The sequence below is a fragment of the Rhopilema esculentum genome, chromosome 16 (assembly GCF_057945365.1).
Source record: "Rhopilema esculentum isolate cy_ngs chromosome 16, ASM5794536v1, whole genome shotgun sequence".
NCBI classification, from domain to species: Eukaryota; Metazoa; Cnidaria; class Scyphozoa; order Rhizostomeae; family Rhizostomatidae; genus Rhopilema; species Rhopilema esculentum.
The window spans coordinates 3,093,331-3,116,017 of NC_142830.1; the positions used below are offsets into that span (position 1 = coordinate 3,093,331).

The 22,687-nt window shown below is 36.9% G+C and overlaps 1 protein-coding gene across 4 annotated transcripts; it reads right to left on the bottom strand.

Moving 5' to 3' along the window:
• Positions 1-732: 732 nt before the first annotated feature.
• Positions 733-20,761, bottom strand: LOC135682298 (uncharacterized). Of its 4 annotated transcripts, none has more exons than XM_065197130.2 (6): positions 20,597-20,761; positions 18,477-18,547; positions 5,296-5,487; positions 3,746-4,063; positions 2,803-3,087; positions 733-1,954 (listed from the first exon to the last, which is right to left on the bottom strand). In XM_065197130.2, exons 3-6 carry the CDS (start codon positions 5,483-5,485, stop codon positions 1,752-1,754), a joined length of 996 nt encoding a protein of 331 aa, XP_065053202.1. In that variant the 5' UTR covers positions 5,486-5,487; positions 18,477-18,547; positions 20,597-20,761; the 3' UTR covers positions 733-1,751. The 4 variants fall into 4 exon arrangements, with proteins under 4 accessions (XP_065053202.1, XP_065053201.1, XP_065053200.1 ...); XM_065197129.2 differs by having other exon boundaries at positions 18,472-18,547; XM_065197128.2 differs by lacking the exons at positions 18,477-18,547; positions 20,597-20,761 and adding an exon at positions 12,413-12,776.
• Positions 20,762-22,687: the final 1,926 nt, after the last annotated feature.

Sequence of the window (22,687 nt, forward strand, 5' to 3'; positions counted from 1 at the left end):
AAAGGAGGATTCTGGAGGATGCATCTTTCAGACTACCGTCAGGAAGGCAGGAAACGATTTATTACTTCTTCATAACATGTCTAAGAAGATATCAGATAGTCAATGAAAAGCTTTGAGTGTTTCATAGTGTTGCCAATGTTATTACATCAAAGAAAGGGATCAATGAAAGATTCTAGCAAAGCAAATTGCAAATTCTAAAGTAGAGAAATCTGAACTAGGTTAACCCAGAAAGCAAAAATATTCAGCACAATATGAAAAGAAGTGACAGAATTGAAAAATTAAGCAAGACTTTTGAAAAGTTAAGGTAATTGAAGGTAAGGTAAGGTAAGGTAAGATAGGGTAAGGTAAGGAAGGTAAGGTAAGGTGAGTTAAGGTAAGATAGGGAAAGTTAAGGTAAGGTGAGGTAAGGAAGATAAGGTAAGGTAAGGTAAGATAAGGTAAGGTGAGGTAAGATAAGGTAAGGTGAGGTAAGATAAGGTAAGGTAAGATAAGGTAAGGTAAGGAAAAGTTAAGGCAGCAGTAAGATTATTAAGTGATGAGCAGGGCAGTGGTAGTTGGCAACTGAATAATAATACTCTCGAAGGACTAAAGAAAAGGCCTCCATTACCTATGCAAAATAACCAGAGTCACTATTGAATCTCTCTGGCTTGTTTACGGTTTGATCTCATATGACGAAACACCACATTCAAAGTCACCTGATCTTCACTCGAATAAAAAACAGAATAAACTTGATTTGAAGCAGAATTTAAGGTTTCTTATCATCAACAAATTATTACATCTATCAAAAACAATCTAACAACACTTCAAACATCAGCTAAAAAATCTAATATTCAATCACCCTTGGCAGGCAACACTAGTATACATTCAACTACGTTAGGGAAATTTTAGAAATTTCTACAGCGTTTCGTTAGGACAAAAACTGATATATGGCGTGTAAGCTACAACAAAATATGGTGTAAATAATTATGTTTAGTTGCAGACAAAATAATTAAGTGAACGCTAAAACGATTTGCATCGAAAACTAGTGGCTTGAAATTTTCTTGAGCTTAGTTGGTTTATTTGGAAGCAGGAAATTTTGGTGAAGGTTTGCGATAACTTCGTAGGTAACTTGCAATGGAACTTCCAAATATCTAAACACATGGATTGCATCATGACAGTGCTGTTATTTTCGTTTTCTCTTTTTAAAAGGCCTAGGAAACCCTACACACAAGCACTTCAAATAGTTGAAATAGACTTTTCGTAGACCTTAATTATGATTCTTCATGTATTATTGGTCTGTTTTAAGAACCTAATCGAGAAGGGATCTTATAAAGCCTGAGTTTGGCAAATGACCATAAACGAATACCGACGCAAGCTTAATACAATCCATTTTTCGCAATAGCTAGCCGTCATTTGATCAAATCGTTAAAAGCCAATTTACCAAAAATTTTAAAAGGGAGAAATACTTTTAGTTTAGAGTTAAAACCTAAATTGAAAACAAGCTTAAGCTTCTAGTCATCAATGAAAAGTCCAAGATCTATCAAATGGGTGACTTAACACTCCTAGTCTACTGCATTTCGCGTATTGGAAATTCATTTTACAGTATCACAATCCAAGACAAAATCGTACAATTCATATTTTATGAACCAGGACAGCAATTACCTCTTTTTCTTAACGAACCAACTCCTACTTTGGCATAAAACTTGCTAAGTCAATACATCATTTCATTTTAATATCCCCGATAAACTCTATTCGCAAGTCGCCTTCAAAGGTTACATAATAACGCAATCTTTGTCGCCAGAACCTTTACTTCTCTTACCCCCTCCAGATGGTGCCTTTACATTCTTTTCGTATTGTCCTCTAACGTTACCAGGGGGCTCGTAAAGCGCAACAACGAACTGCTGTCCGTTCTTACCTACAGCTTTACCTGCACCAAGAGCAGTAGACTCCCCCCAGATCATCTGGGTGAAACTCCCTAAAAGAAAATGTGTCGACATTATAACATATTTTTGAAACATAGTTTGAAAAAGATAGATACAAAATATAGGTGCAACACAGTTTATGTAAGGGTAGAGGGCAGTTGCTAAATATTTCTTTAAACGTCTTTTCAATACACGTTGAAGCTCAACCAATCTGACCTCCAGCCGACAAGGATTGATGTCCCTTAAACTCGTTGCAACCGGCAAAAAGCAATAAAACATTTTTTTCAGCTTCAAGGCCGTTACTTCAGTTGAAGGTAACAAATTTATAGCTACTAGCTACGTATCAGCAAGATAAAATAAGGATCCTTATTTTATCTTGGTATCAGAAATACCTAGATTGGATGATAAAATTATAATGGCTTAGTCAAAATATAGTAAGTAAGTTCATTATGAAACCACATGATACAAAAACATAAGGATCTATTTTCGTTATATTCCGTTATATCAGACAACAACAAAATTTTATACCCTTTAAATTGACAGCAAACCATTTTATATCCAAAGCAAAATTGAGAAGAATTAAGAGAGATGTGATATTTAAAAAACCATAAGACTGAATCAAAGAAACAATGGCAGGAGTCGATACTAAAAAGTTCTTAGCGGACTTTTAGCCTCTCGAGAGTCTTAAAAACACATACAACAAAAATATAGCTATATTGAGTCCTTTACCGCCAAATAAAATGGCCATAACCATTGGAATATACACTGAAGGGACATACATGAGAATAAACTGGTTCGGGTAAATAATTACACAAAGAGATGAAGAGAATATAAATTGACGGTAAAATGATACAAGAAACAAAGATTTTGGTTCCTCTAGAATATTTTGAATATTCCTTACCTGTGCTTGAGCTGAATCCAGGGCTAGAATAATTATAATTCTTCTCTTCCTCGTACCACATTTCCGTCACCCTTTGCCCAGTCAACTCCCCACCACTCATCGCTGCCATATTCTGTCCAACGTTGTTAAGGGAAACCGGTTTTAGAGTATTTGTTTTTGCAGCTTCGTCAGCAGCTTTCTGGGCCTCCGCAGCCAACTTGCCAGACCACTTCACTGCAGGCGAACTGTGCTCTTTTCTACAGTAATTATGCGCCTTAAGAATATCGTCGCGGAATGACTTCCCACCTACAATTGTAAATGCAGACAGGTGAAAAATGAAACATATGTCAGCAGGGGCAGATTTATCAGGAGATGTAGCATTGGGAGACCTCCCTCCCAACCTCTAATAATTGGTCAAACCAGGCTTTCATGGTATACTTCATTTGATGCTTTTTTGAATTGAGAGAATTGCCAAAAAGTACTGTTACTGCAGTATGTACATCATGTCGAAGTATAAAGGAAGAGACCAAAATAATTTTATACCATATCAAAGAAAAATTATATATATTCAATACTGTCATTTGTTTAAAGCAAAAGGTCTTGCGAACAAAAGTGGAGAAAAAAACGTTTTTCCAGGAAAAATCTAATAGGGTGAAATCGAGGAGCAGCTTTAAAATCAAAACAGCAACTTTCACAAAACTCTGTCATTGGTCTACACTAGATCAGATAAGAAAAGGATAAGATGCTTCAGATGCTTATTGGGGAAACATTCGATAATTTGAGAACTTATGATAATTTGATTAGCATGTGATAATTTTTGACTCTGTAGACGAACATCCTGTTCTTTTGTGCTGTCACAAGGCCACATAGAAGCAATCGAATTCTGGGTTAACAGAAGGGAACATCTTCTCCAGGCCTGGATCAATATATTTTAAACCTCACAAACAAGGCATAAAGCACTTACTTTGAGCTTTTCCTCCAGCTGATGAGCCGGCCGCGCTGGCAGGCTTGGCATTTTCACTTCTTTTAACTGGTTTTGAACCCGATCCCTTGACATTATCCGGGAAACGTCCAAGGATATTTCCAGGAGGATAATATCGTGCAACAACAAATTGCATTCCATTTGGAGCAGTTGCTTTCCCCACGCCTAGTTCAATTGAATCCACCCAGACAACTTGAGTGAAATGTCCGGTTCCTGAACTAAAACCCGGTTTGCTAAAGTTGTAGTCTTTTATTTCATCGTACCACATCTCTGTTGCTTTCCGACCGGTCAGCTCTTGACCTACAGTTAATGAAAGATTGTGATCATCTTTAGTGGTACCACAATCAGCTAAAGATTTCGTAGTTTCAAGCGCCCATAGCATTCAACCTACAATCCTAGCCAAAAGTTATTGGACTAGCTGGCAAATTGTAATATTTTTGGAAAAATACGCTCCCCGCCCTTACTGTCAATGCTGATGCGCTTATTTCTACTCTTTTCGATTGCTGTTACTTGGGTATTTTTTAAAAAACCAACATTGCTGCAGGGTGGGGGGTTTTGATAATATTTTTGGGGCGAAGTTGCAATTGCAGTGGTTTTTTCACCAGTCAACTAACCTTTTGGCCAGGATTGTAGTGCTGGCCCAGTGGCAGTAAAACTTGGTTTGATGTTACACAAATTATTTACATTTTTCTTTACATTGCAAATAACTCTAACATTCTAAAAAGTCTAAGACATGTATGTTTACTTATTAAGGCCTCTTAATGTAATTATTCTTCAAGCTGAAAAAATGACAGCCCTAAAAAGCAAAATCTGTTTCTCGATATTTATACAGGGTGAAAAGAGCTTCTCATCAGAATACGCCTCGACAGGTAAGACCCGTTCCCAAACAAATGTTATGTCTAAATGACAGCTATTGACTCATATTGAGCAATCTTGCAAAACAGAGGAATATCTGGATAAACGTGTTCGCTAAAAATTCACCGTTATAAGTTGTCACCATTTGTTAAGAAGTGGCCCAAGGTATAATGAATCCAAAACAAGTACCACAGTAATGCGCCAAGAAACAGTCAATGGCGAATTTCATTAAACTTGGAACCTTGTTGGTGATGACCGTTACTTCAAGTACTAAGCGGGGCCACTTTAACAAGGGTCTGCAAATAGCCTCTGACAAACATCGTTAAGTAAGGGGTGGAGGGGTGTTGATCAAATCACAGAGTCATATCCCTAAGATTTTGCAAAAAAGGTCTTTTGTTTTGTAAAAAGGGGTCCTGATTCATGACATTCTGCAGTTGGGCATCAAAATAAAAAACCTCATATCCAAGGAAACTCAAGGAGACATTTGTATCGCTACTCTACCCAGATTGATTTTTCACTGTTTGCAAAAAATGGCTTGCCTTATTATAGCGGCTAAGCCTGCTGTTTTAAGGGGGCATCATACCTGTTTCTATAGTGCGTGGCATCTTAACATGGGGTTTTTTCTACTCTGCTTTGCATAGAGCTGTTTTATCTGAAATTGATAATTCAACACTTACCCTTCATGCACGCTATATTTTCACCATCTTCTTTTTGGCTAGCATGCTGCAAGTAGCCCTTCTTTGCGATTTCTTCCGCCCACTGTTGCGCTTTTGTTTCCAGCTTGGACGACCATTTCATTGCTGGTGCACCATGTTTGCCTCGAAACTCGTTGTGAGCTTCCAACGCATCTTTTCTGAAATCTTTCATGGCTAAAGAGAAAATAACTTTGTCAATTCAAGATCAATCTTCAGTAAAGACCACAGACAATTCCCTGAGCCTGTGAAGCTGGTATAATGAATAAATCTTTTACAAATGAGCAGTGCTACATTTTACTAGTTAAGCATTTCCCCGTTGGTTCATTTTTTTACATTCACCGATCGTCTGGCACAAACCAAGGAACATGTGATACCTTCTGCCCTTTCTGAAGTCTCTGTGACGTAAGTGCAATGCCCTACCACGCCTAAACTCCTAACAATCGTAGCCTTTATCAAGCCTTCAATCAGTGTCTTATCTCATAATTGTCCCTTTTGTATGTGTTTCCAAAGTTATGGTAAAAAGTTCATTTTTGGCAGTTTTCGCGCTACTGGCACACTTTTTGGCACACCTTCTGGGCACACTTTCTGGTCCATATAGCTTGGAACAGAGAGGTGGTACCCTGGTGCAAACTTGATGCATTAGTTTGATCACATGTTGGGGCACCTTTTGGGCCAGTTCATCCATCTGTGCTTTATTTGAAATTCTCATGAACCAAATTGAATTATATGTGACCATATGAAAGTTGGTTACAACTAAGTATTTGGTTGCAAGCACACCATAGGAAACAGTTCCTCTCGAAATGTGATGTTCTATCTTTTTATGCCTCCTTACAAACTCGGTGCCCCTATACAGCGGGCATCCATATCTACCATTCGATATAGGGTGTAGAACAATAAACTACATATTTTGTTTTATTTTATATATAGAAGGGTGTTTAGAAGTTTTTTCGCGGTATCGAGGTAATATGGTAACATAAATTCTTAAACTGTACTCATAGCTGCTAAATTTCGGTAAAGCTCAATAAATCAAAATTAGTTGACTGAATAGTAAAAGATCAAACGCTTTTCGAATAAAAAAATTCAAAAAGAAAACGTCACGCTTATGATAAAAGACAAAGCGGTTGTAGGCTTACAACTACTCTATACACTTCGGTTCCATCATCCTTGACAACAGCAAAACACGATCAGTTTATACAAAGACGGGGTCAAAATAAGAATAAAGCAAAAAAATAAATAACAAGGACCGAACGTCACGGTGGAAGGGGTGGTTGGACACTAAAGATATAATAGGCTGGGGGTTGGTGGCTCCAAAATTTACAATGTCATTTATCGGCCCTTTGACGTTCACAGATCTGATTGTTCTTTAGTGTTTTGAGAACTGTTGCTATCCCAGTTCTTGGTTCGGTCTGCGGCCCTGAAATCCAGTGGGAAGAAGACGAAATGGGCGCAGTTTCAACGCAATCTGAGTGCAGTTCACGGGATTTTGTTGGAATCCTCGGTTATGTTCCTCGCCGTTTACTTCGGCTACTGCAGATTACTGAGAATAAAAGCTCTACAAATAAAAGTTTTTGCCTGGAATTTTTAAAAAAAATGCAAAATCAAATATTAGTTACACCTTTATGCTATTTTTACATTTTGGGTATATGTCAAACGGGTACTTCCGCATAATCGACTCTGGGGTTCTCAATGCTTTCAAGAATCAGAGCAAAATGTGCATTTACTCAATAATAATGCGGAACTATGCATGGCCATTTTAGGGGTGGGCGACGCCCCCAAAATTTCTAGGACGGAAGTCCCCTACTTATCCTAAGTAGTTGTATGCCAACAAGGTAATATAACGAAGATGCAAAATTTCGCCAACATTGGTGATTATTTTTTTAGCAATTTCATACATTTTGCTAGGCTAAAAATATTTCACAAAAAAGAATTAGAATTAGGCCTAATTATTTAGTGTCCACTCCGAATATCAAAGCATCGATCCATTTCACACGAACCATAAACACAAAAGAGGTATAAGCCTAATCGAATCAACGGTATCAAATTACAGAAGTGGAAATTTCAAAACAAACTGTGGCCTACATTGGGGCTTCTGGCTGGATGGGCCTGGTCTTGATGTCGCTGCATCGTTTCTTTCATACGCCTCCGCTCTCGATTTCTTGCCACGACAACACAGCAAACACGACATTTTTGTAATTAATCAGTCGCCTTTTCTCCTCATAAAACAGTGTCGTTTCGTACTGAACTTTCTTCAACAAAATGTAACTTATTAACTGTATGTAATAACATCACACGGTGTCTGAGGCACGACGTAAGCCAGCGACGCGTTTCCTTTTGTTTGAAATCCCACGACCTATGCGTAATGTTTATAGTATTCTCAATCCATCCATCACAACTCTCGGCTTTTATTTTTAACTAGTCAACCGGGAAAAGCGCCCTTGAAGACTAAATTATCAATGGGAATATCTATTCATTACCTTATCAAATAACTAATTGCTGTCAAATGAAATATTCAAAGTTGAATTTCATGGAAGGGTTTATAAAGATGAACCGACAGACGTTACAGTAAAAACCCGCATAAAAGAACCTGTTTTTATAAGAACCTTGAGGCTGAAATTTAATCTTTTAAACCCTATAATCAAGAACCCCCAAAAGACTGAAATTTGGAAAGGTTCTTATATGTATTTTTGAAAAGGTTTTTTACACCCTATTCACACTGGGAAATTAAACCAGCTTAGAGTAAATCAGGTTATGGTTGGTTATGGTATGTTACATTCTAATTGGACAATCTAACAACACAAATTCATTTGATTGGCTTGAAATTTAACATGAAAAATATGGCTGGTTTAAGTGTGTCTGTTAGGATTCTTGCGGTGGAAAACATTGTTAATGTGTGCAAGGCCTATACGTATATAAGAACTTGTTAAGAACCTTTTAGACTGGAATTTAGAATAGCAGCCTGTTAATTTAGAACCTATTCAGGCTGCCAGAAAAAAACCTAGGTTCTTTTATGCGGTATTCTACTGTATGTTTGACAAGTTTAGAATAGCAACGAATTAGTTATTATAATAGTTGGTAATTTTGATAAGTGGCCAGTCAAAATTTATGCCTTTGATAATGCTGGAAGATATTTCAAGGGGTCCAGTTATAGCTGCCAGTGAAGAAGTGAAAATCAACACAAGCCTAAAAATCTTCTTCTGAGGGGTACAGTAATGGTTCTTGTCGACAAAAAGGGCGTGTCTCACTCTGGTCATAAGGGTGTGGTCATAAGATAGATAATTTCATATACTGCTGCAATGCGTTTCTATTTCAATATTCAGTATTCGAAATATTTAATTTTATTTATATTCAATTTCAATTTTCAGGGCCATACTTTGAGATCAGCTGCTACAGAAATTTTGAAACGTTACAATTGTTACAGAAAGGCTCCAATTTTACTACAAAGTGGAAAGAAAAATGTCTTCTTCTGCCCGATTAAAATCCTTTTTCTGCCGACGGGAGGGTACAACGCCCCGTGCCCCCTTTGGCGACCCCCTGCACGAGCCTCGATGAGAAATGTGAGCAAGCACATAAACATCTTGATAAAGACCAGCAACGGCTCATATCTTTCTCAAATCAGCCTGTTTTGAAAAAATGCTTTGGAGAGCTATATAAAGGTTTTTGATATCTTAAAATAATTTTCGAGAAAGGCTATAGGAGTTTGGAGCCTCTAAACGGAGAGTTTTACATATTGTACATTCTTAGAATAATAATTGCGATATAGTAGCATATTAAACAAAAGTGAAAGTAAAAGTTATAAACACTAACAATAGAAGTGAAAGCATTGTGAAAATTGCAGGCCAATAACAATGCATAAAAGAAGCAAAACAGCACATAACTTTGGTGCTAAAGTTCATTGAGGATTCGAAATTTGCCATTGACAAAAGAGTGATAACAGCCATGAGATGTCAACAGACATGAGCAAAGCCTTCGAGTCCATGGTTCCAAGTCTTCTATAAAAAGCTGGAAGCCTACGGCCTTTCTGAATGCTCTTTGATATTTATAACACTTCACTTTGAACAAAGACAGAATAGTGTCAGACTAGGAACTGTAAGAAGTGAATGGAAGAAAGCAGCAAGGGGATGCCCTCAAGGATCAGCATTTGGTCCCATGCTATAGAATATTTTCAAAATGACTTAGTCTTCAATAAAAAGCACTAAGTTAAGCATGTATGCCCCAGGGGGGTACTTGGATACCAAAACGACAGGGGTGTACACTCCTAAGATTGTTCTGGTGAACCGGCTTTAGAAAAAAAGCTAAAAATGACACCCGGCTTTAGAATTTCTGGGAAAAAGAACAAAGGAAAACAAAAGCTTTGGTGCCAGTTGCCATGGTTGCCAGAACACCACAAAAACAGCGGGCGGGCACTGGGCAGCCTCATTGCTGTTTATTTTAAATAGAAAAAAACAAAAATCAGGCAACCGGCTTTAGATTACATCCTTTGAACAGATACCCGGCCTAAGAATAAATTGCTGAAATGATACCCGGAAAGACGTGCACATCCTGTCAGCAAAATATACTAAGTAGCCCCCCCCCCCCGGGATGCATGCTGACGATCATCAGATCTACACTAGATAAAAAAATCAACTGAAAACAAAAAGGGATGAAGGCAATGAAGAAGAACAAGAAAGACTCCAAGAGAAGCCCATAGAGTTGTTAATTGTCCCAAGTCCACGCAATATGCAGAACCCAGAATGAAAGCAAATCTGCCATCTCTCCAGAATAAACCACTGCAGGACATTGCCACGCTAATGTACAACGTTAAAACCGGGTCGGCTCTACATCATAAAACCAATTCAAAAGGAGTAAAAGGAAAATGGGAATAGAAACCCTTTTAGACTGTAGACTGTAGCTTTGTGGTCAGAAGACTTTAATTTATATTAAGAAACTGTATCCTCTCTTGTATTCCCATCCACTCTAATATTCCTGCCTCTCTAATACATTAAGTGCCAAAAATTTCGGTGAGTTTTGTTTTTGGTGAAGCAGGGCAACCGAAAATTAATCCCACCGAATTTTTTTTCAAACCGAATGTTTTTCTTACCGAAATTTTCACTAGAAAACACTAGAAAAATCTCGTTTTTCACTGATGGACTTTCAAACTAACAAAAAATTTCCTTGATATAGTTTTCTGCTCTCCTTTGTCATCAACAAACAGATATCCAGCTCATTTCAACTTTCTTCTCTTTCGCTCTCTACATCCAAGAAATTTGAGTAATTTCTCTTCAAAATTTATCTTAATTATTTCTTTCTAACTTTCCAGCAGTTTCAACTTCGACATCTCAATTTTCAGAATTCTAACTCTAAATCGATCAGAATTTCTAATCCCCTCGTTGCGATTGGCTATCAATAATAATGGGAACTGTAAACGCCTCAAATTAATTTTCCTCCAATGGGCTATAAAAAATGAAATAAAAATACCTCCACTAATCATAGGTTTATAACATTCTTACCTACTCTTCGGTTCCATTTATTAGGCTGACATCAAAATATTCAATTTTCATAACTTTTATGAATTTGTTCCAGATAATTTTATGTTGAAGATAGAAATAACTTACAGAAAGTGCTTCATTTCTTTACTATCCGAATTTTTTTCACTCCACCAAAACTTTTTATGTCCTTGCCGAAATTTACACCGAAGTTTGAAAAATTTGACCGAAATCTTTTCCACCGAAATTTTTGACACCAGATTTTTTGGTACTAAATGTAATCCCGCCTTTGTTCTATACTTTGAAAAGTTAATCTCGCCTCTTTGATAATCCCACATACTGGTTTAATGAAAGAAATAAACCAATGTATTGCAAATGTGACTGAAGTTTTGAATGATTTTAGAACATTTAACTCAGGACCTTTTTACACGGAATCTGATCTGAAAATATTTAACGTTACACAGAATCGGATCCGTATGGATCCAAGGTGCGCAGGTTTGTGTGCTCACTGTAATAACGTAATTTTGGCAGCAATTTTTCAACCTCAGAAGGGAGAAAATAATTTATCCTTTACAGCGTTTGCCGTCATATTTTTGTTTTATTGTTTCTCAATATGATGCTTCTTGGATTTTGTTTACTTTATATTCCAGAACAACTTTTAGCAGTAGAGCCGTCTCCTTATCAGTCCAACCAAAACTTTGATCTTCGGTCTTTTATAAACCTCTTTATTCATTTTGAAAAAGCAGATAATATGATAAATAGATTTGATAGCTGAAAATTAAACCAGGTCGAAACAATAAATTTCTTGTTTTTTTGGCGCCCAGTCTAGGGATGCCATTTACAAAGTACCTCGTAATTGACATTTTCCGCCTTTTTTTGGACCTGTGCTTGTTTTGATCCGATCCAAACCGTTAAAACACGACCTCTTGGGATCTGATCCAAACGGGACCATCTTCAAAAGCGGTCCCAAACGGGTACGGAAAGCAGATCCAAATGGGAACGGATCCGGCCAAGTCCCCTGTAAACACAAAGCCTATCCATACCACTTTAGGTATTGATCCGTTCGGATTCGATCCCGTGTAAACAGGCCCTATCTTTTCAATTTGATGATAGAAAGTGTAAGTAATGTGTAACCCGTACAGCATCAACTTTCCAACCAACATTCGTCAACGTTTTGTGCGACGTTTTCGTGCCAAGAGAAAGGAGAACATGATAAAAAATTAACCCCGCCTCTCCGATAATCCCGTTTCTCCAATAATTTTAGCAAAATTTGGGATGTGGGCCCTAAACCCGACAATTAAACTTGTGAGGTAACAATTTCACTTTACTTTAATCATTAACTGCTTCATCAATAATTACACTAAAATCATAAGTAATAATTTCACTTTGCGTGTGAAATATTTGATTAATGAATACAAGTTTCGTTATCTTGGAAAGCACAACCTGTTGCTTATGAAATAAATTAAAATATTATCTCATAAAACGATTTTAAGAAAATGTTATCAGAGTAAGACAGTTGAAAGTATGAAGACTCGAAAAGCAAAATATTCTCGTGAGTCGCGAAGTACTTCGAGAATCTAAGGAAAATTTAAGAAGCATAGACAAAAAGTCAGATAAACTACTGATGATGCACAAACCTGCTGCCATTTTTCCAAGCAAAAAACCGAGGTCTCAATGCAGCTGATACACAAACGTTTTTATTCTCTGATAAATTGTGAGAGGTTGATATTCACCCAAAGACAAAAGATACAATCAAATACTATATTGTATAAGTAATAAAAATGCATACTTTCTGATTCGACGTTTGACCTGCTGAATACAATGGATCTTTGTTTCTTATTGTCAGGAAAGAGGCATGTTTTTTAGCTGGTAACTTAGCAAATAAAGAGACTATTTTTTACACGTGGTTGTGCTGTGTAAACAAACCTTGTAAAAAGATCTGATTTGCTAAACCAGAAGACAACTAACGCTTCAATTGTAGACAAAAGCATTTATTAGACTTTCTAAATATTTCAAGCATCGTTTATTCGTCATCTAAAAGGAGGAGAGGCAATTTACTTAGCTCTCGATAAAGACATTTTTTACTGTCATTGCTAGTCTAAATTTCAAATGGAAAAACTTTAATTTCAAGACTGTATGTTAAGAGACAAAAGGATGAGAAATTTAAAATTGTTGATAGAAGTAGAGAGAACAAAAAACTGGCTTTCTGGAAATGCAACTAAATGCAAAGAAAAGGGAATTCTAGATGCACGATACAGTCATTCATGAATGGTATTATTGTTGGAGAAAGGACCTGACCAGAACACACAACATTCTATTTCCCAGCGTTGCATGCCAACACCACTGACTTTAGCTTACGAAACTGCTTCTATTTCAAAGCTCATCACAAACAACATCTTAAAAGTTGTAGTTCGCAATGTTTGGATTTGCTTCTAAATATATGAAGTATTAATAGAAACAGGTATGCACAAACAAAGGTTATTGCGCGGTCCTCCAAGCAATTCATACTCTAATAATAAGAACCGGAATGAACGTGGGAAAGCACGAAAAACAACATCTACAACTGCATGAATGGAAACAGGCTGTAGGCAAACTCTTCTTAATCATGCAAAGAAACCGAACTATAGAGTTTGGTGTTGTCGATAAGCTACCTAATTAGAAATGAGTATTTGTTTGAAGATTAGAACTGCATGTCACGTAGCTGAAATGTTGAATGAAGTAAACAGCTTTTACAGCTTTCTGCTAATCGAGTCCTAGAGTTGCCATCCCACAAAGTATGACGGGTAATATCAAGATATCACAAAGCGCTTTCATTTATGAAACCCTCGCAATCTATCTACGTGACTGAAATTTGAAAGTTGTTTTATTTTATTAAAGAATGCCTGAATATCATGAAACTAAATTCAAACAAAACATCAGTTATTATAAATTCTAATTTTAATAATAAGCTGCTGTAATTCATCTTTTAGTAATGTTGCCTGGAATGTTTAGTCAGAAATACCTCAGTAATACTTGGATTTGTTACCTCAGTAAAAACGTTTTTCATTTTTGTGGCAACAATCAAAAGCAAGATAATGTTAAAAAGTGAGAAATGGAAGAAGAAAACTAACTAAATACCTACGAAGAAAATACCTTTATAAAGAGAAAATCGAAATCTTAACAGCTGAACAAAACAAGTTTGAATTTAAACGCATGAAAACAAATGTAATTTGTTGTTTGTTTTTCATGTTGCATGGCTGCCGTAAGACGCATGTGTACAATAACTTAAAATGAATATTGAATGGATGCTTAAAGTTAATAAAAAACATATTGCATGCCATTGATTATGTCGGAATAAAGTTGATACAGCTTCTTTCGTGTTGTTTTAGATGTAATAAATATGTCATTCAAGAAGGGAAACCACAAGTGTTTGATACCGCAGTTATTCAATACCACGGCTTGGATTTCAAAGGTGGTATTAATGTCGAATTTACATTAATAAAGTAGACTTTATTTTCCCACAGATAGATAAATTGTGATCTCAGATCTATGTTCCCTGGATTCCAGGACTTCAGCAAAGATGAAAGAAGGGATAATTATATTTACTAAATTTGACTACAGCATGCCATGGCAGCATTTGATGGTTTTATTCTACCAAATAGGGTGCTTTACCAGCCCCTTGAAGTTGCCATTCTGTTGTCTCAGTAAATTTTGGCTCCAAATTATTTGACTCCAAGGTTTTTTTTGCTAGTTTTTAAAAAAATTATATTTTAACTAAAGGATGCGTGAAATACTAGAATTTCCCTAGCCATTAAATTTTGAGGATATCAACAATCTCTATTTTTAATGTCACCATTGATGATATCACCATTGATTATGTCATTTGGTAATTCTAGAAATACTTTTTATAAGCAGCATCACATAAGCCTGCAAGCCCTCACCCTTGTTCGAATGCTGCCTTACCCATATGGGGACCAATGGTATTTTACCGATATTTAGAGGGAGCACTTGGAGTAACTTTGCACCGGAATACGTGGCAACTCCTTTAAGGGCAGAACTATCCATAGACCAAGCTCTCCCCAATATCAATCTAACAAAAACAATTATCACCCTTTTTTCTAGTTTTTCTCCGTTGTTTCGAGATTTTCTGGAATTGCATTATTTGGTAGGATAAAAACAACAAATGCTCGTTCGTCTCCAGAACTAAATTATGCTTGTCACAGCAACGCCAAAGTAGAAATTATCCCAAACAAAATTCTCTAAGACAAGTATTTTTAAATACCAACAGACTTTCAAACAAATGCTTGTTTGTCTCCAAAACTAAATCATGTTTGTCAAAGAAACGCCAAAGTAGAAATTATCCCAAGCAAATTTCTCTAAAGACCAGATCTTATCTTCCCGTTTGGGTTGCTATTTTGTTTCTTTGCGTTTTAGTACTCAGTCCCAAAAACAAAAGTTTCAGGTTCTGCAGCAGTTTATGTTCTTGCATAGTTGTTAGCTGGAAGGTAGCGACCGCTCGTGTTTTGGTCGCATAAGTTTTGGTAGCAATATATATCTAGGCTGCACTGCACGACGATCCCGATTAGTTGAAACCTGGACAATCAATCCAGGACCGCCCTGTTCTGCACTCTGAAGCGTATAGAGTACATAAATGTGACGTCATCAAAAATCGTAGGGGTTTTGGTGAATCGATGGAGTGGAATCTCAAGTGCTTTGTTGAAACACGCTCTGCTTATTAAAATACACTGTCAATAATTCTAAATAAAATGGGAATGGGTTAGTAGGAAGTCTACTCTTTTGTGTTAAACTCCAAATTACAAAATATGGCGCCCAACGTGGGGCTGTCGTGCTGTTTAATAATTCAGGAAGACTTATAGGAATGCCTGTTTATGTCGATTGGCTCCTATACTTTCTTCTGCTGACAGTATATGCTATGCCATTAGAGAATATGCTATGCGATGATCAAATTTTCCACTCATGGAATTTATGCTGATCTCTATAATCAAAATGCTTGGCAAATAGGGTGCTGGAAACAATAATAGAAGCAGTCCAGTCCAGTTGGTTTCTCGTGAAACAGAAGTCAAGCACGAATCGTTAAGCAACTACTCCTGGAAAATAGCAACGTGGAATGTAGAGGTTTTTGGAAAAGTAGAGAATTGGCTAACGCATGTCAAGAGATGATAAGAATGAATGTTAACACCCTAGGAATATCAGAGACTTTCTACAAATATTCCGGCGAATCAACATACACATTACCAAATGACTTCAAAGTGATGTACTCCAAGGCATGGCAATCATCGTGAAAGGTAAGATCTCACAAAGCATAAAGAGGTACCAAGTTATGTCAGAGAGAAAAACATCACTATGAAAAAGCAAGTAAGCAAGAAAACATTTTCATCAACATTCATCATGAAATCTAAGATCAAATAACTACAGAAAAATTGGAAGGATGCTTCAATATTAATGGGTGGCTTTAATGCAAAAAAAATTTAGACACGTAATAGAGCCATATGGATCAGGCATTCAAAATTAAAGAGGCGAAAGGCTGCTAGAATTTTGCATAGTTTGAACAAAAAGAAAAAATGACCAGCCAGTCCTAATGGATAAACAAAGAATTAAATAGATTATATCTTGATCGAAAATAGATACAGAAATAGTGTCACCAGTGCAAAAGACAGAAAAGATGAAGACTGGGGGTCAGATTATGATCCAGTATGGATAAAAATGAACTTTACTTTGAACAGCCGCAAACCAAAAACCCAAGCATATCGAATAGATAGTTCAATGAACAAAGAAAAAATCAATATGGCGGATTTTACTAGAAAATAGGTGCAGACATTAGGCAATTTGCATGTTTCCTGAATTTTAACTGACATGCGCTATAGTTGGGTCACCCACTAATTCCGTTTTAAGTTGTGAAACACTTGTCCACCGACAAGCCGGATTCAAAAGCAACAAATTATTGTCAGCATTTAGAGTGAATTTGAATTATACTCGTTTCCTGCAAGTAATATTGTAACTCAATTTTCTTAACAATTTTTTCTTATAACGTTACTTTGCAATAAGATAGGCATAAAAATAGGCATAAAAATAAGAACAGGCATAAAACTGTTTAAAATCACGAAAAGCATAGCATGAACAAAGACAGAGGTAGCAAAAGTTCAGGAGCATCAATTTTTTCGAAACGAAATAGCATGGCAGCAATCAACATACGACAATGACAACATACTCTTCAAGCAGATTTAAAGCCTTCTTAGGGACGAAGTCAAACATTTTTTCAGAGGAATGAGAAATTATTTTTGCCAACAAAAAGGCCGCGCCTCGCTATTTAGGGGTGTGGTCATAAGAAAAATTATCTTATATGCTGCTTTATGCATTTCTATTTCAAAATTCATAATATAGTGCCATACTTTGAAAGTTCAACTACTCCAAAAATGTTAACACGCTAGAATGGTTAAACAACAATCAACGATTAGTGAGGAAAAATGTTTCAAAGCTCACGCCTTGGCACTACCTTTGTGAAGGAGAAATTTTCACCCTTTTGTCTCTTATTTGCCACACACACTTCCATTTTATTCAGGAGTGAACAATTGACTCCTTTACATCTTCAGGAAAAAATCTTTGCCTTTATATATCTCGTTGGAGTTATTAGCAAAGACACAAAAGTGTCTTTTTGCTATCATCCCAAACTTAATCTTCCATACCACAGAAATCCTTTAATTTAGTTTGCCAGGAGCCGTTGCTGGGTCAAGGAATTATGAAACTTTTTCCTTTGATCAAAATCAGAAAGAAATAAAAAAACCTCTCTAATCCTAACATTTCATGCATTGTGTCACACTTTCGAAAAGGGAAGACCTTGAACCATTTAATGACTATGTACACATACCCTTTGCGCATTTTTCGTTGGATTAAACAGTAAAACTCTAGTAAATTCTTTATTATGGACAACAGAATAGGAGCCTGGTTGGTTGTAGCAACTTTTTAACAGTTAGTTCAAAGGCCCGTCAGTCGATCGAGAAAACGCCGAGTATTAGTCTTCCGTTGCCGATTGGATGAAAAACAATTGGTCTATTGTAAAGACAACCAATGAGAAAATAGGTGGCCATCAAAATGTGTCGGGAAACAGCGCCTTTAACGGATATGGGTCTTTGGCAGCGAATTATTTAAAACCTTGTTGTAATTACAATGCTTTGTGTCTAAGGCTGCCAGGTTTGCCCAAACGTAGGGCAATGAAGTTTTGCAACTGGCGGACGTTTATGGAATAAAATAAGAATTTGAATAATTTAAGAATATCAGCAATTACCTATATCTGAGTTGCAAAGAAATTTATCTAGGCAGGCATTACAGAACGCTACAAAGGTTTGCTTTACACAGCGAATGAATCTTATGCAAGGAAAAACTTTTATGCGTTTTCTTGTTCTATTCCATAAAGAAGAGAAATTCGAGTATCGAGTCATTTCACGCCAAACGCACTTCTTCTATACGAACTAGTTCGTAAAAGCTGTTTGTATTACATATGTTCCATTTTATAGTTATTAGAATCCAAAAGTCTATCTAAAGAAAATCCTGGTAATAATGATGTTAGAGCTCATTGGACCCTATTCTGGGAGAAAGGTGAAGGAAGCTTCGATCAAAAGGCTAATTGCACAAGGAATACCAAAGTTCTTGTTCCTACAATGAAACATCTTGCTCCAAAAAGTAAAAATCTGATACAAACCTTACTTTCTAACTTTAACAGCTTACTTCGGATTAACGGAGGCGATCTTCTTTCACCAAGGAACTACAGCGCCTACCTAAAAGGAAATGAAACTCAAATAAAAGACCCAGAGGCAAACCACAGGTATACTCCTTCGCTACAGTTACAAGAAATCTATAAACACAACGCCCACGAGATGTTTCTCCACAAAAGACAAATTAAAATAGCTGGTAAACTTGATCCAGCCATAGTATAAGAGAAAACGTGTTGATGTAATCGATTGATACTGGGAGGTCAGGAGCAAACGAATCCAATAGTGATCATTTTCATTTTGATACGTTTCAAATATAACTAATTATATCTATGGTGTCCAATTATGCAACCGGAGTGGGTATTGCTGGTCCAATACACATCGTAAAGCCAGCTTTCCTCTAGAAGAAACAATCAGGGTTTCGTCCGGCAATTGAACTGGCTGATACTTTTGTACCAAAACCCCACCCTTTTTTCTTTCAAGGGTTTACAGAGCCTTGTACGGAAGAGGGATGACCATTCAGGACTCTGCGCGTATGCTACGCTAAACACCCCTATTCTACGATGTGTTTTGCTCATGAAGTTGACCCAGGAGTGGAATCAATTGTAGTGATAGGCCAACAAATTAATTGATTCAACAAAAAGTCTGATTAGGTAGACTTTACTACGATATCTTTAATAAACAATTAATAATATGTCATAATGCTTCTTATTATTTTGACAAGCTCAGACTTCTTTGACATTATCTTGCAGGTAAAAAAAATAATCGCAAATAAAAAGACCTGGCAGTCAATAGTAAATGACGTATTATGCAGAATTGAATATTTCCTTTGAAAGCAAATTTGTAAGTTCTTGTTTAAGAAGTCATGGCTGTCAAGCGATGCTGACAATTTGACATATGTCAAAGACTCGGTAACATGCCAAATAATGTCGGCGGTCTTCAAACAACAAAAGAAAGATCTTCACATTTGAACAAGGGAACGATCGCTTAATTTCATACATAACAGCCACAAGCTAGCTTGCAGTAACTGGTGCCATTGTGACACTACAACTGTTAATGAAAACCTGATCTTTACTTTTACGCCCTTCAGATTAATTGGGGGGGGGGGGGGGGGACTAATGGTAACATTTTCCTGCATACCCCGAAAAAGTAGCAAATAATGCAAAACTACCCAAAAAATCTGGTGCTTTTGGAAGCTATGGCCCCAGCCCTCTCTGTGTTACTGTGCCCCTTGTTCTAAACTTATATGAAAATGTTTGGTATTTATCTCCTTATCACTGATTTACAGCAAGTTCTATAATGCCTAGTTTATGAGACTTACACAACTGTCAAATGTTTTATTATTACATACAGCACAGGGTGTATTTTGTAGATTCTTTGTTACTGAATGAAACGTGGTAAGGCCATTTTCAAAGGTTACAGACAAAGCAAGTATTGGAATATTCTTGTTATTTAAAAGCGTCTTGGCGTCAATAAGCTTAAAAGGCTGGAAGAAACTTATGTTGTCTGTTGTAAACCTTTTAGATTTGGAAACTGTTTATTTCTAGAAGTAGTCACCATGATGCAAACTTCAGTCTCACTGCAATGTGTTAAGCAAATTTTTACCAGAGAGGTGGAAATCGTAGGGGTAGTTTTCAGTTAACCTATTTTTCAAAATAGTTTATCATACTGTAGATACAACTATTTTTGGTCCATTTTTCGATGATTTTCACTGAACTATATCCGCATGAAACTTCTGCATGTCGAAGTTTTTCCTAAATGCACCAGTTATAAAGGTAGGGTGGCCGTTCTGCAGATAGTTAAATTTCTCACTGCATTGCTACTACAGGCTAAAATTCAGGCTACACATTTTCAAGTAGCAAACAAATTTTCATCTCAAATCCTGGGGATTTCTTGTACATCAGAATGGGAACGACACATCTTGCTTCAGTGTTTCGCGGCCTCCCCAATTCTGTTAAAGCCCTAGCAAGGTAACAGAGTGATACAGTGTGCGGCTTCTAGTCACGTACAAACAATCGAGGATAAAGATATCTATCCACCTGGTTTTCTGGGCAGCAACTGCATAAATGTTTCTTGTGAATATCATTTAAAGCGCATAAAAAAGAAAAAACTTACTTAAAAATCCACAAGCGCTCTTTCTTCTATCCTTCGCTTCTAAGGTGTCAGAACCTTGAGAACGAAGCTTGGACGTTGTAGCAGGACAACGGTTGTTGTCAATAGACGTGAAGCTGCACCTGCTGTAATGACGGTCTCCAGACAATTTAAGTTGAATGTATTAAAAACGAGTGGAAGATCCCACCTGTTTTATTGAATAGAAAATGCAAGCATGCATGAATAATTCACTCCTAAGGGTTTCACTCACTGCAGGATTCACTACAGAAGCCTCCTTTTGACGATGATAGTATTTGCGTCAAATGAGATTATTCTAACGGGAAATCGAAACTTTGTACAAGAGTAATAATCTACAGTAGCCTCTCTAAAGGTAACAATGATTAATTGAAGAGAAAGGCAATGGCGGGTGATCAGTTCCAGTTTCAGAGAAGGAGGGTTATCACGATAGGATATCATAGGGGCGTTACAAAAGGGGTAATACCACCCCAATGTTCATTATTTTATTGACATAGATGTAGGAACCGGGAGAACAGGGGCAGAGGCCCCAAAACCTTCAGAAACAGAGTTAAGGTTAACATTTGTATACATGTACCCTTTTTGAAATGTCTCCTTCGTTTATGTCATAGGAGACACATTGGTCACATTGGTCATTGGTACATTGACCAAGATACATTGGTCAGAAATGTATCTTGTTTAAATGATACCCAAACAAGAAGAACATTTCCTGCCTTCCCTCCTTAGAAAATTCACGGAGAATTCAAAGAAACATGCTACGGGGCACTATTGTGATTTGGGGTTCTGATTTGAATACAGGGATTCTCGACTAATTTTACTATTACAAGCGTTGAGCAAAATACAAGAAATAATATCTTAAGAGCTGTAGACATGTGTTATGGGTGAAATAAACATGTGGATAGTAAGGACGTTTTGTAGCTTCTGTTATATTAGAAGCCAGAAGCGCAAAAAGTGATCTTGCTCCTTGCTCTTGCTTTAGCTTCATGAAACGGTGTTGATTCTCACGGGATTTTCAGCTTGCAATTGACAAAAATAGCAAAAAGGCTTCCGATCCCCTATCCCCTCCAGCTTATGTCTCATCTACAAACAGCTAAGGCAATTGCATCCAGCAATCACCTGTAGAACCAATACCAAATAGATTCAATTCAACAAATCAGGGAAGATGCACTTCATGTACGAAATATATTCATTCAAAAAGTAGGAATATAAAAATTATAGTTGCTTTAACAGAGAAAAGGACATCCTATTGCTGAATTATCATACTCAATATAACGTGGCCAATTGACCTCGGGGGGGGGGGGGGGGTACCTTAACATGTTTGAAGGTACGGGGACGTGCCATTATTTAGGGGTACCTTTTTTCTGAAAAGTGCGGAATTATCGGTATCAGTTTTTGAAATATGTGCAGAACTATTGGTACCTTTTAAAGAAATATGCAGAATTATGGGTACCATTTTGGGAAAATATTGCAAAACTATTAGGAGGGATGTTTAGCAATAACAAAATGAATGACCAGTTAGAAATAAAATTATGAAATCTGTGTAATTTTGTGATTGTGGGGCAAAGGACATACAAAATTTGTTTAATGATTTTTATGTGCTTTAAAATTTTTATTTGCTTTGCGGAATTGTGGGTATGGTTTTCATCATGTTTGCGGAATTATGGGTCTCTTTTTATCAGAAATTTGCGGAATTATGGGTCCAAATTTTTAATCAAAATGGCACGTCCCCGTCCAAAATTAGACTTAGTCTACCTACCCCAAACCCCCCCCCCCCCGAGCAATTGACATCCCGGCATTTTGAGACATCATCCAGCTTTTTGCTGGAATATAATCCATGTTCAAGCCACCGTTTCAGTGGTAATGTTCTAGGAGTTTCGAGATCATTTTTGTTATGAAAACACAGATTAGAGATAATACATTGTTGCACAAAGCAAAAGCTGTATCTTCAAAAGGATCAAAACTTTGGATGCAAATAAAGGAAACGAAACCTGCTCATCGGAAACAGGAGTAATTGCTTCTCAAATGCACCGCCACGAAAACAATAGGACATGTAGAAAATTGTTATCGACACCCTATGAC

Excerpts from the sequence above, each read along its gene's own strand:
- LOC135682298 (XM_065197127.2), bottom strand. The coding sequence starts at position 7,498 with ATGTCGTGTTTGCTGTGTTGTCGTGGCAAGAAATCGAGAGCGGAGGCG. Across the intron at positions 5,488-7,392 it reads ATCCAGCCAGAAGCCCCAAT|CCATGAAAGATTTCAGAAAA; the intron begins GTAGGCCACAGT and ends TTTTCTCTTTAG. Across the intron at positions 1,955-2,802 it reads TGGATTCAGCTCAAGCACAG|GGAGTTTCACCCAGATGATC; the intron begins GTAAGGAATATT and ends ATTTTCTTTTAG.